This window comes from Nerophis ophidion, linkage group LG10 (genome assembly GCF_033978795.1).
Source record: "Nerophis ophidion isolate RoL-2023_Sa linkage group LG10, RoL_Noph_v1.0, whole genome shotgun sequence".
Taxonomy (NCBI): domain Eukaryota; kingdom Metazoa; phylum Chordata; class Actinopteri; order Syngnathiformes; family Syngnathidae; genus Nerophis; species Nerophis ophidion.
The window spans coordinates 47,794,629-47,808,554 of NC_084620.1; the positions used below are offsets into that span (position 1 = coordinate 47,794,629).

The following is a 13,926-nucleotide window of genomic DNA, read 5'->3' on the forward strand; positions in this document are numbered from 1 at the left end:
TCACCACAAATGGAGCACGTTTGTAAACACTTAAATGAATACAAAGCCAATTTTGAATTACCTAATTCATTTTAGAATATTGTTTTTTTGTTAAAAAGCCAAATTTGAAAAAAACTAAAAAAATCTTAAACAATTAATAAACTTATATAATGCTTGTGATGAAATAAAAGACATGAAATAAAAAAGAAACAAAAAGCTTCAATATTTTTATTTAGAAATAAAGGAATATGTACTTGAGGTGGCGACTTGTCCAGGGTTTACCCAGCTTTCTGCCCGATTGTAGCTGAGATAGGCACCAGGGCCCCCCGCGACCCCAAAGGGGAAAAGCGGTAGAAAATGGATGGATGGATGGAATATGTATTTCACAATTTCAATAATAATGGATAGTTGAAAATATAACTAGAAAAAAATCCAGAGTACCTTTTTTAAATAAAATAATAATTTAAGTAAATAAAAATATGTGATGACATATTACAGAGTTAATAAAGGAAAACAAATGCAATTACAAACTTAAAAAAATTTAATTGTAGGATTTAAAAATTCTAAAAAAAACCCACCAATATGAGTACATAACAGATCAAAATTAAATATTAAAAATATAATATTATTATGGGTTGTATTTCATAATTTCATCAATTAACAGACAATTCAAAAATAATATTTTTAATTAAAACAATTCTATTTTCATTTAATTTTGGAACAATAAAACTATCCACACAGGTGTCCTCTTGCTTGCCGGCAACGACTACTTTTGTTTACTCTTTAGTTAAATAATAAATTTTTTTAAAAATGTCCTAATTTCAAATATCCAAAACAGCCATTTGAGTGACATCCACATGTCTCCAGGATTGAAAACAGCGGCGTTTGAACATTGAAAGCAGCGATGCGCGTCGCACAGGACGTGCTCAGTGACGGAATGGACTCGTTGACGTCGCGCGACAACTGGCGATGCAAGCCGATCCCAGCCGGAAGACGGCGGCTACTTTTAGAGCGGGAGAAGAGAAGGCGCTGGGAAACATGGACCTCACCTTTTTTATTTCACCGGAAGATGATGTCATCGTCATGACGACCACAACAAAGACACACGGAGAGAAAAGATTGACAACAACACACCTGAAATTACACGCTAATCAAGGCTTTTTGTACGCCACCTTAGCTTTAAAGTCGCTCCCTTTAGCCCTTAGCCACTTTGGAGACCGGCCAACATTCATTTTTGCAACCATAGAACATAATTTATTGGACATTTATCACCAAATAAAGAACACACGTCATGTCAGACAAAAAAATTTACTTACCTTAGCATAATGCTAACAATGGCCGTGCTAATTTAAAATGAAAACATGAGATAACTGAGGGGTTATTTTTTTTACTAACTTTTTACAAAACTAATGGTTGAGGTCATTATTTAGATGTTTATAAAAAATTTTGAGGGACAATTGTACACAAAACCACGTTAGCATAATTCTAACAATGTGGGGACTAGTTAGCGCTAGGCTAACACAACAAACAAATAGCAAAAATTGTAATGACTTACTTAAAATTCCAATGTGTCAAATAAATAAAATAAAGAACACACGTCCTGTCAGACAAAAAAATTGACTTACCATAGCATAATGCTAACAGTGGTCACGACAATGTGCTAATTTAGAATGAGTACATGAAATAACTGAGGGTTTACTAGCTTTTGAAAAAACTGATGATTGAGGTCATTATTTAGATGTTTATAAACACTTTTAAGGGACAATTGTATGCACAACCCAGCTAGAAAAAGGCTAACAATGTGCAAACAGGTTAGCGCTAAGCTAACACAAAAAACGACTAGCAAATATCGAAACGACTTACTTAAAATTCTAATGTGTCACATAAATCAAATGAACACACGTCCTGTCAGACAAAATATTTGACTGACCTTAGCATAATGCTAACAATGGCTGCGGCAATGTGCTAATTAAAAATGACAACATGAAATAACTGAGGGGTTTTTTTTGCTAACTTTTTACAAAACTGATGGTTGAGGTCATTATTTAGATCTTTATAAACACTTTTGGTGGACAATTGTTTGCACATTCCCGCTAGAAAAATGCTAACAATATGCAAACAGGTTAGCGCTAAGCTAACACAAAAAAACGACTAGCAAAAATTGAAACGACTTACTTAAAATTCTAATGTGTCAAATCAAATAAAGAACACACGTCCTGTCGGACAAAAAAAAAATGTGTTACCTTAGCATAATGCTAACAATGGCCGCGACAATGTGCTTTTTTAAAATGAGAACATGAAATAACTGAGGTTTTTTTTCCACAAGTATTAATCATTTAGAACTGATGGTTGAGGTCATTATTTAAATGTTTATAAACACTTTCGGGGGACAATTGTTTGCACAACCCCGTTAGAAAAATGCTAACAATGTGCAAACAGGTTAGCGCTAAGCGAACACAAAAAAACGACTAGCAAAAATCGAAACAACTTACTTAAAATTCTAATGTGTCAAATAAATCAAATAAAGAACACACGTCCTGTCAGACAAAAAAATGTAGTTACCTTAGCATAATGCTAACAATGGCCGCGACAATGTGCTAATTTAAAATGAGAACATGAAATAACGGAGTTTTTTTTTCACAAGTGATAATCATTTAGAACTGATGGTTGAGGTCATTATTTAAATGTTTATAAACACTTTTGGGGGACAATTGTTTGCACAACCCCGCTAGAAAAATGCTAACAATGTACAAACAGGTTAGCGCTAAGCTAACACAAAAAACGACTAGCAAAAATCAAAACGACTAACTTAAAATTCTAATGTGTCAAATAAATCAAATAAAGAACACACGTCCTGTCAGACAAAAAAATGTAGTTACCTTAGCATAATGCTAACAATGTGATAATTTAAAATGAGAACATGAAATAACTGATGTTTTTTTTTTACAACTGATAATCATTTAGAACGAATTGTTGGGGTTATTATTTAGATGTGTATAAACAATGGAGGTCTATAAACACTTTTGGGGGACAATTGTACACACAATTATGCTAGCATAATTCTAACAATGTGGGGACCAGTTAGTGCTAGGCTAACACAACAAACAACTACCAAAAATTGTAATGACTCACTTAAAATTCCAATGTGTCAAATAAACCAAATAAAGAACACGGATCCTGTCGGACACAATATTTGACTTACCTTTGCATAATGCTAACAATGGCCGCAATGTCCTAATTTAAAATGAAAACATGAAATAACTTAATTTTTTTTTTTTACAACTGATAATCATTTAAAACGGATTGTTGGGGTTATTATTTAAAGATTTAACATAGCTTAGCATGATGCCAATAATGGCCGCGACAATGTTCTAATTTAAAATAACATGACATAACCAAGTTTTTTTTTTTTTACTAACTTTTCACAACTGATAATCATAGAACTGATTGGTGAGGTCATTATTTAAATGTTTATAACCAATGAAGGCCTATAAACACTTTTGGGGGACAATTGTACACAAAACCATGCTAGCATAATTCTAACAATGTGGGGACCAGTTAGCACTAGGCAAACACAACAAACGACTAGCAAAAAATTGTAAATGACTTACTTAAAATTCTAATGGTCAAATAAAGAACACACATCCTGTCAAACAAAAGATTTAACATAGCTTAGCATGATGCCAATAATGGCCGCGACAATGTTCTAATTTAAAATAACATGAAATAACCAAGGTTTTTTTTTTTTTACTAACTTTTCACAACTGATAATCATAGAACTGATTGGTGAGGTCATTATTTAAATGTTTATAAACAATGAAGGTCTATAAATACGTTTGGGGGACAATTGTACACAAAACTATGCTAGCATAATTCTAACAATGTGGGGACCAGTTAGCACTAGGCTAACACAACAAACTAGCAGAAAATTTAAATGACCTAAAAAATTCCAATGTGTCAAATAAATCAAATAAAGAACACAAATTTGACAAATTCATGGCAAAAATCCTCACAAAGAAAGATTTGATTAAAAAAAACCTAAAAACTCGATGGAAAACAGAATAAATAATAACATGAAGCTCACTGATCAATAAACACACCAACATGACAGCATCTTTTTTATTTCTACTGGCAAATAAAAAGTGACATCGGACGGAATTCGAGCACAATTAGAGAACGTTGCTTTGCACTAACAGTAGGAGGAGCCTTCTAATAAGACCGAAGAGAGGCGCACTTCCTGTCTACGCTCGTGCGGCGACAACACTTCTGTTCTGTAGAAAAAACTATTTACATGTGTAATAAATAAATAATGTCACCTTCACCTGCTTTTTAGTCCCTCAGTCTCTGGTGAGGTCACTTCCTGTCTGGGAGGAAGTCACCAACGTGGAAGAGTCCCGGACAAAGTGTGTGTGTGTGTGTGTGTGTGTGTGTGTGTGTGTGTGTGTGTGTGTGTGTGTGTGTTCATCCTCCAGTGTCCAGGGAACCTAAGGATGTACGACCATCAATTAGACACACTTCACCATGTAGGCCAAAGTATTCATCAAGTACCACCATAATGACAACATTAAAATACAGTAGCGTAGTAGACCTAAGTATTCATCAAGTACCAACATAATAACATTGCAATACAGTAGTGTAGTAGACCCAAGTATTCATCAAGTACCACAATAATGACAACATTAAAATATAGTAGGGTAGTAGACCCAAGTATTCATCAAGTACCACCATAATAACATTGCAATACAGTAGCGTAGTAGACCTAAGTATTCATCAAATACCACCATAATAACATTGCAATACAGTAGCATAGTAGACCTAAGTATTCATCAAGTACCACCATAATTCAACATTAAAATATAGTAGGGTAGTAGACCTAAGTATTCATCAATTACCACCATAATGACATTACAATAAAGTAGCATAGTAGACCTAAGTATTCATCAAGTACCACCATAATAACATTGCAATACAGTAGCGTAGTAGACCCAAGTATTCATCAAGTACCACCATAATGACAACATTAAAGTATAATAGGGTAGTAGACCTAAGTATTCATCAAGTACCACCATAATGAAAACATTAACATAAAGTAGCGTAGTAGACCTAAGTATTCATCAAGTACCACCATAATAACATTGCAATACAGTAGTGTAGTAGACCTAAGTATTCATCAAGTACCACAATAATGACAACATTAAAATATAGTAGGGTAGTAGACCTAAGTATTCATTAAGTACCACCAAAATGAAAACATTAACAAAGTAATGTAGTAGACCTAAGTATTCATTAAGAACCACCATAATGACAACATTAAAATACAGTAGCGTGATAGACCTAAGTATTCATTAAGTACCACCATAATGACATTAAAATACAGTAGTGTAGTAGACCTAAGTATTCATTAAGAACCACCATAACAACACCAATAAAATACAGTAGCATGATAGACCTAAGTATTCATCAAGTACCACCATACATCAAGTACCACCATAATGACATTAAAATACAATAGTGTAGTAGACCTAAGTATTAATCAAATACCACCATAATGACAACATTACAATACAGTAGCGTAGTAGACCTAAGTATTCATCAAGTGCCACTCTTTTTTTTCATACAAATTCCTAGTTTTCCCGCAATTCCAGGAATTAGAAAATTACCCATCTTCAATTCAAACTGTTATGTCAACATTTGTCAATGGATTCCAAAAGTTCCAACACCAAGCCATTCACATCGTCTAGGACAGGGGTGTCCAAACTTTTTCCACTGAGGGCCACAAACGGAAAAATTAAACCATGCGACGGCCGTTTTGATATTTTTCATTTTCAAACCATAACTACATATATGGATTCTTTTTTTATTTACCTTTAGGACTCCCAGGGACCATAGAGGGTCTCCGTCATTAACATGTTAAAAATAAGTCAAATTATTATTTTCATTTTTTATGTAACGCTTACAAATAAATATCTATATCAACTTCAGGTTGATATAAAGGTTTTATGCCTTTTACGTCAAAGACAACTTTGTTTTTTATAGTAAAACTGAAATATGCAGTATTTCCCCCAGTGCAAAACATTCAGAAAGCAATGTTTGATCTGAAGTAATTGGAGCCCTAAAAAGATCAATAATGCCGGACAACATTGATTTAAATGTATTATTATTTCTGAGTAATCACAATGAAAAAACTAATAAAATACCACTAAATATCTTTGGTATCCAAAAGGTCCCCCACTCATAAAATGATACATTTTTATTATTATTAGTTTTACTTTCAACACTTAAGTTACGAGATCAAATTCAGATGTATCTGTCGATTTTACGTTTGAACTATTATTTTGTTGGTTTTATGCTCTTTTGTCACAATATATGCACATAAAATTTTCCACATAAAACATTAGAGCCTTAAATAGGTCAATAATTCATTATAAAAAAAAAATTGTTTTACGTTTTTTTTAGCATTGGTAAAAAGAGCAAAATAAAGAAAGACAAAGGAAAAACAAACAGCCTGCATGGCAACTTTCCCCCGTTAGATTTCAACTCATCCTACTTTTTTTTAGTGTTTTTATTTTTGCAATAGCATTTCCAGAATGTGTGGCGGGCCACTAAACAATTAGCTGCGGGCCGCAAATGGCCCCCGGGCCGCACTTTGGATACCCCTGGTCTAGGACAATTGTGCTAGTATATCTATTTTTTAAAAATTCCCAGTTTTCCCGAAATTTCCCGGAAATTCCCATTTAAATGAATGAACGTATTTATAGTTCTACGATGCCCCACATTTTCTAAATACTAAATATGAATATAAAGTTTTCACAGTCCACAGTTTTTGAACATTCCACCTTCAAAACATTCCTCTTAGTTGGGACAACAAATGCTCTTTTTTCCGTACAAATTCCCTGTTTTCCCATCATTCCAGGAATTAGAAAATTACCCATCTTCAATTCAAACCGTTAATACATCAACATTTATCAACCGATTCCAAAAATGTGTCTGGGAAAATTGTGCTAATATATATATATATTTTCAAAAATTCCCATATTTCCCGAAATTTCCAGGAAATTCCCATTCAAATGGACGTATTCATAGTTTTACAATGTCCTACATTCATTAAATTTTGCACCATTTTTAAACCCGATTCTGACTTTTCAACCAACCTTACACACTACTCTTCACCTATATCCAACACAAAACATGTTTTCCTTTTACCAAAATTCCCGGTTTTCTGGTAATTTACTCCCCATTGACAATGAAATACACAATCTACTCCATATCTCACGTTTCTCATCCGATTTGAACCGTTCCAATATCCGCATTCCAATATCCGCACACCCCGGACGATCCAACTACCAAGTTAAATAAATTCCAGGAATTCCCAGTTTTCCAAAGCCCTATTTTCCCCTCTTCCTGGAATGTTTTCACAGTCTACAGTTTTTGACCATTCCATTTTCAAAACATTCCTCTTAGTTGAGCCAAAAAATGTTCTTTTTTTCCCATAAAAATTCCCAGTTTTCCTGGTAATTCCAGGAATTACAAATTACCCATCTTCAATTCAAACTGTTACTACGTCAACATTTGTCAACCGATTCCAGAAATTCGAACATCAACCCTTTCACATCATCTGGGACAATTGTGCTAGTATATATATTTCCAAAAATTCCCAGTTTTCCCAAAATTTCCAGGAAATTCCCATTCAAATGGATGTATTAGAAGTTCTACAATGTCCTACATTCTGTAAATTTCGCACCATTTTTAAACCCGATTCTGACTTTTCAACCACCCTCACACACTACTCTTCATATATATCCTGTCAGAGTTATTTGTTGTCGAACCCCAAGATGCAGAGACGGAGGCAGGCATTGAATATGAAGACATTATTTAATACAAATAATAGAATAAGAACAAACAAAAAGCACGCACGTGGGCGGAATAACAAACTAAGGGAGCTAGCACTGGAAGCTAGAAAACAAAAAGGAACTTTAGCATTGAAGCTAGTGGATAGCAAACAGAAAAACTAGAAATAACTAATGGCTAACAAGAATAGCTTACCGCTACGACGACCAGGACCAAATGTCGCATGACAGGTAATAGCTGAAAAGAATCACAGACACGACAAGAGCAACATATGGCAACGACAAGTCCGAATGACAATACAATGATCCAGCAACTGACACAAGACGAAGAGGGTACAAATAGGAGCGGGCTGATTGGCAACAGGTGTGACCAGGTGCCAATCAGCAACAGCTGAGGAGGAACATAGCACTGAGGGAACAAGACAGGAAGCTGACAAAATAAGAGCACTAGACAGGAGATACTAAACACAGAGGAAACAGAAAAATGCAGAGGAAAACTAAAACATAGACAAACTATCAGGGGAAAGCTTGACATATCCAACACAAAACATGTTTTCCCTTTACCAAAATTCCCGGTTTTCTGGTAATTTCCCCCCCATTGACGATGAAATACACAATCTACTCCATATCTCACGTTTCTCATCCAACTTGAACCATTCCAACATCCACACACTTTGGACGATCTAACTACCAAGTTAAATAAATTCCAGGAATTCCCAGTTTTCCCCAAAGCCCTATTTCTACCTGTTCCTGGAATGTTTTCACAGTCCAGTTTTTAACCGTTTTTGACCATTCCATTTTCAAAACATTATTTTTAGTTGGGACAACACGTTCTTTTTTCCCCATAAAAATTCCCAGTTTTCCTGGTAATTCCAGGAATTCCAAATCACCCATCCTCAATTCAAACTGTCACTACGTCAACATTTGTCAACCGATTCCAAAAATTCCAACATCAACTCTTTACCAGTTTTTCTGAAATTTCCAGGAAATTCCCATTTAAATGAATGAACGTATTTATAGTTCTACGATGTCTTAAATTCTCTAAATTTTGTACAATTTTTAAACCCGATTTCGACCTTTCAACCATCCTCTCAAACTACTCTTCACATATATCCATCACAAAACATGTTTTCCCTTTCCCAAAATTCTGAATTTATATCAATATAATAACTATTTTTCATTAATGTTTATATATTTTTAACTTTACAATAAAATGTAATGAATTTAGTATGAAAAACAAAGCAGTGATAAAGCTGTTAAAAGTTACTGAACATGTCTAGAGTGAGATGATAAATCAATACAAGTATTGGTGGAACCTTCTTTATAAAGGAACAAAGCTCAGAAAACTCATGCTTGACCATTGAAGAATTATTTTCTGGTGAAAAAAATTTTTTTTTAGACCGAGAACATTCTCTAAGTCAACAGACGTCACCACAAAATGAGAACCCAGACTGACCCTCGAGTTCAACAACCTTGGAACAGTTCTGCCAAGTACAAAACCTAAAACCAGTGAAGTTTTCACTTTGTGTAAATGGTAAATAAAAACAGAATACAATGATTTGCAAATCCTTTTCAACTTATATTCAATTTAATATACTGCAAAGACAAGATATTTAATGTTCACACTGAGAAACTTTATTTTTGTTTGCAAATAATCATGAATTTAAAATTTAATGGCAGCAACACATTACAAAAATAGTTGTCACAGAGGCAATTTTACCACTGTGTTACATCACCTTTCCTTTTAACAACACTCAGTAAACGTTTGGGAACTGAGGAGAAACATTTTTGAAGCTTTTCAGGTGGAATTCTTTCCCATTCTTGCTTGATATACAGCTGAAGTTGCTCAACACGCACTCTTTTACTACAAAGCCACGCTGTTGTAACATGTGGCTTGGCATTGTCTTGCTGAAATAAGCAGGGGCGTCCATGATAACGTTGCCTGGATGGCAACATATGTTGCTCCAAAACCTGTATGTACCCATCAGCATTAATCATGCTTGGGCACTAATACACCCCCATACCATCACAGATGCTGGCTTTGTGCCGATAAGAATCCAGATGGTTCTTTTTCTCTTTGTTCCGGAGGACACGACGTCCACGGTTTCCAAAAGCAATTTGAAATGTGGACTCGTCAGACCATAGAACATATTTCCACTTCGCAACAGTCCATCTTAGATGAGCTCGGGCCCAGAGAAGCCAGCGATGTTTCTGGGTGTTGTTGATAGGTGGCTTTGGCATTGCATAACTAGAGTTTTAACTTGCACTTACAGATGTAGCGACCAACTGTAGTTACTGAAGTGTTCCTTTACACATTGTCACTTTTTGATGCAGTACCGCATGAGAGGTCCAAGGTCATGGGGATTGCCGCTTACGTTCAGTGATTTCTCCAATTCTCTGAAACTTTTGATGACATTACAGAGCATAGATGGTGAAATCCCTAAATTCCTTGCTATAGCTAGATGAGAAATGTTGTCCTTAAACTGTTGGACAATTTGCTCACGCATTTGTGGACAAAGTGGTGACCCTCGCCCTGTCCTTGTTTGTGAATGACTGAGCATTTCAGGGAAGCTGCTTTTATACCCAATCCTGGCACCCACCTGTTCCCAATTAGCCTGTTCAACTGTGGGATGTTCGAAATAAGTGTTTGATGAGCATCCCTCAACTTTCTCAGTCTTTTTTGCCACTTGCGCCAGCTTATTTTGAAACATGTTGCAGGCATCAAATTTCATCCATCCATCCATCCATTTTCTGCCGCTTATTCCTTTTGGGCTCGCGGGGGCGCTGGTGCCTATCTCAGTTACAATCGGGCGGAAGGCGGCGTACACCATGGACAAGTCGCCACCTCATCGCAGGGCCAACACAAATTCCAAATGAGCAAATTTTGCAAACAAGTTTTCCAGTTCGAACGTTAGATATCTTGTCTTTGCAGTATATTCAATTGAATATAAGTTGAAAAGGATTTGCAAATCATTTTATTCTTTTTTTTATTTACCATTTACACAACGTGACAACTTCACTGGTTTTGTACAATGTGAACTTTGTCATGATGTATTTGTTTATAGGTCAGAAATCTATTTTAACCCTTTTTGAAATGTAGCTAAGTGTAGACATTTTTTAAAGTTGCACTTTATATATATACAAACCCCGTTTCCATAAGAGTTGGGAAATTGTGTTAGATGTAAATGTAAACAGAATACAATGATTTGCAAATGATTTTCAACCCATATTCAGTTGAATGCACTACAAAGACAACATATTTGATGTTCAAACTCATAAACTTTATTTTTTTTTGCAAAAAAAATTAACTTAGAATTCCATGGCTGCAACGCGTGCCAAAGTAGTTGGGAAAGGGCATGTTCACCACTGTGTTACATCACCTTTTCTTTTAACACTCAATAAACGTTTGGGAACTGAGGAAACTAATTGTTGAAGCTTTCAAAGTGGAATTCTTTCCCATTCTTGTTTTATGTAGAGCTTCAGTCGTTCAACAGTCCGGGGTCTCCGCTGTCGTATTTTACGTTTCATAATGCGCCACACATTTTCGATGGGAGACAGGTCTGGACTGCAGGCGGGCCAGGAAAGAACCCACACTCTTTTTTTATGAAGCCATGCTGTTGTAACACTTATCTTGCTGAAATTAGCAAGGGCTTCCATGAAAACGTTGCTTGGATGACAACATATGTTGCTTCAAAACCTGTATGGACCATTCAGCATTAATGGTGCCTTCACAGATGTTTAAGTTACCCATGCCTTGGGCACTAATACACCCCCATACCATCACAGATGCTGGCTTTTCAACTTTGTGCCTATAACAATCCGAATGGTTATTTTCTTCTTTGTTCTGGAGGACACCACATCCTCTGTTTCCAAATATAATTTGAAATGTGGACTTGTCAGACCACAGAACACCTTTCCACTTTCCATCAGTCCATCTTAGATGAGCTCGGGCCCAAGCGAAGCCGGTGACGTTTCTGGGTGTTGTTGATAAATGGCTTTTGCTTTGCATAGTAGAGTTTTAACTTGCACTTACAGATGTAGCGACCAACTGTAGTTACTGACAGTGGTTTTATGAAGTGTTCCTGAGCCCATGTGGTGATATCCTTTACACATTGTCGGTTTTTGATGCAGTACCGCCTGAGGGATCAAAAGTCCATAATATTATCGCTTACGTGCAGTTATTTCTCCAGATTCTCTGAACTTTTTGATGATTTTACGAACCGTAGATGGTAAAATCCCTAAAATCCTTGCAATAGCTTGTTGAGAAATGTTGTTCTAAAACTATTAGACAATTTGCTTACAAAGTGGTGACCCTCACCCCATCATTGTTTGGGAATTACTTAGCATTTCATGGAAGCTGCTTTTATACCCAATCATGGCACCCAACTGTTCCCAATTAGCCTGCAACCCTGTGGGATGTTCCAAATAAGTGTTTGATGAGCATTTCTCAACTTTATCAGTATTTATTGCCTTCTTTCCCAAATTCTTTGTCAAAGTTATTTTCACAATAAAAAATTTCTATCAGTTTGAACATCAAATATGTTGTCTTTGTAGCAAATTCAACGGAATATGAGTTGAAAATTATTTGTAAATCATTTTATTCTGTTTATATTTACATCTAACACAATTTCCCAACTCATATGGAAATGGAGTTTGTGTGTATACATTATTACAATTGTGTCTTTTTACTATTATGAAATTGTAACGTAATTTCCATCAGAGGTTTGATAAAGTAATCTTTTACAAATGCTGCCTACTAGTTGATGCATTGATCTTTTATCAATACCTGCCAGTTAACATCCAAAAAGAAGCCAAATGGTGATAAATTAAAATATTAAGATCCAGGACTAAAGTACCGGTCCAGTTTACACGGGGGTTCCCGGGGTGGTCCCCGGACCAGAGGGACCAGAGAGACCGTCCACCCCCCCCATACACCTTCCCCCGCCGTCTCCCTTCCTCTTACCGCAGATGGTGCACGACTGGCCCGCAGGTCACGCCACATTGGGCGAGCTCCGGAGGGTCTTGCGGCTGTGAGCGGGCATGTGGACGACGAGCAGCTGCTGCTTCTGGCGGGTGGACTTGACGGCCAGGATGGCTTGACGGTTCTTGTAGCGGACCATCTGCAAGGTGATCTCCGCGTTCCAGCCTTCGTCCTGCGGGCACCTGAAGTCGATCTCCCTGCCCTCGGACATGACCACGGTGAAGTAGACGTACTTGCCCTTCCGCTCCACGCAGTCCAGCGTCTTCATGTTGGCGAAGTGGAGCTCCTTGACTTTTCCCGCCTCCCCCCCGGGGCCGCCCTGGTGTTGCTGCGGGGAATCGTGCTGCTTGGGCGGCAGCAGCAGCACGCCGTCCTCGGTCAGGACGCACAGCTTCTTCTTCCACAGCTGCAGCAGACCGTCGCTTCTCTTCTCCAGCACGCCTTCCTTCAGCACCTTCCTCCCGTTTTCCAGCATCCTCGCCTCAATGCGGCTTCCAGGCGCGGACCGACTCGGACGCGGAGGTCTACCCCGGAGAGGGTGAAGGCATACGGGACACGCGGCACACTGTGGTCGCGGTGGGGGGATTGTCTGTGGCGGCTGGTTTGTTTTGCACGACTGGCTGTCTGAGGTGGGCGGGGGTGGTCTGACCGCTGCACCGCCCACACGAGTGGCCCCCCCGAGACGCACATTTATAGTTCCCCCAGCGCCCACTCAAATAGGTACACCGCCACAATAGAATCCAATTAACTTCAATATCCGGAATTCACACATTAATATACCTAACACGCGTTTATTCAATAAACTATTGAAATAGAAAAAAATCTCACTTAAGTTGTTATTTTCCCCTATTTTACATGTCCCATTTTCTACCGCTTATTCCCTTTTGGGGTCGCGGGAGGCGCTGGCGCTTATCTCAGCTACAATCGGGCGGAAGGCGGGGTACACCCTGGACAAGTCGCCACCTCATCACAGGGCCAACACAGATAGACAGACAACATTCACACTCACATTCACACACTAGGGCCAATTTTAGTGTTGCCAATCAACCTATCCCCAGGTGCATGTCTTTGGAAGTGGGAGGAAGCCGGAGTACCCGGAGGGAACCCACGCATTCACGG

At 37.5% G+C, this 13,926-nt stretch overlaps 1 protein-coding gene across 1 annotated transcript; it reads right to left on the reverse strand.

Annotated features, from left to right (window-relative positions):
* Positions 1-4,084: 4,084 nt before the first annotated feature.
* Positions 4,085-13,479, reverse strand: phlda1 (pleckstrin homology-like domain, family A, member 1). The gene is made up of 2 exons (XM_061913974.1): positions 12,790-13,479; positions 4,085-4,463 (listed from the first exon to the last, which is right to left on the reverse strand). Exon 1 carries the CDS (start codon positions 13,280-13,282, stop codon positions 12,818-12,820), a length of 465 nt encoding a protein of 154 aa, XP_061769958.1. The 5' UTR covers positions 13,283-13,479; the 3' UTR covers positions 4,085-4,463; positions 12,790-12,817.
* Positions 13,480-13,926: the final 447 nt, after the last annotated feature.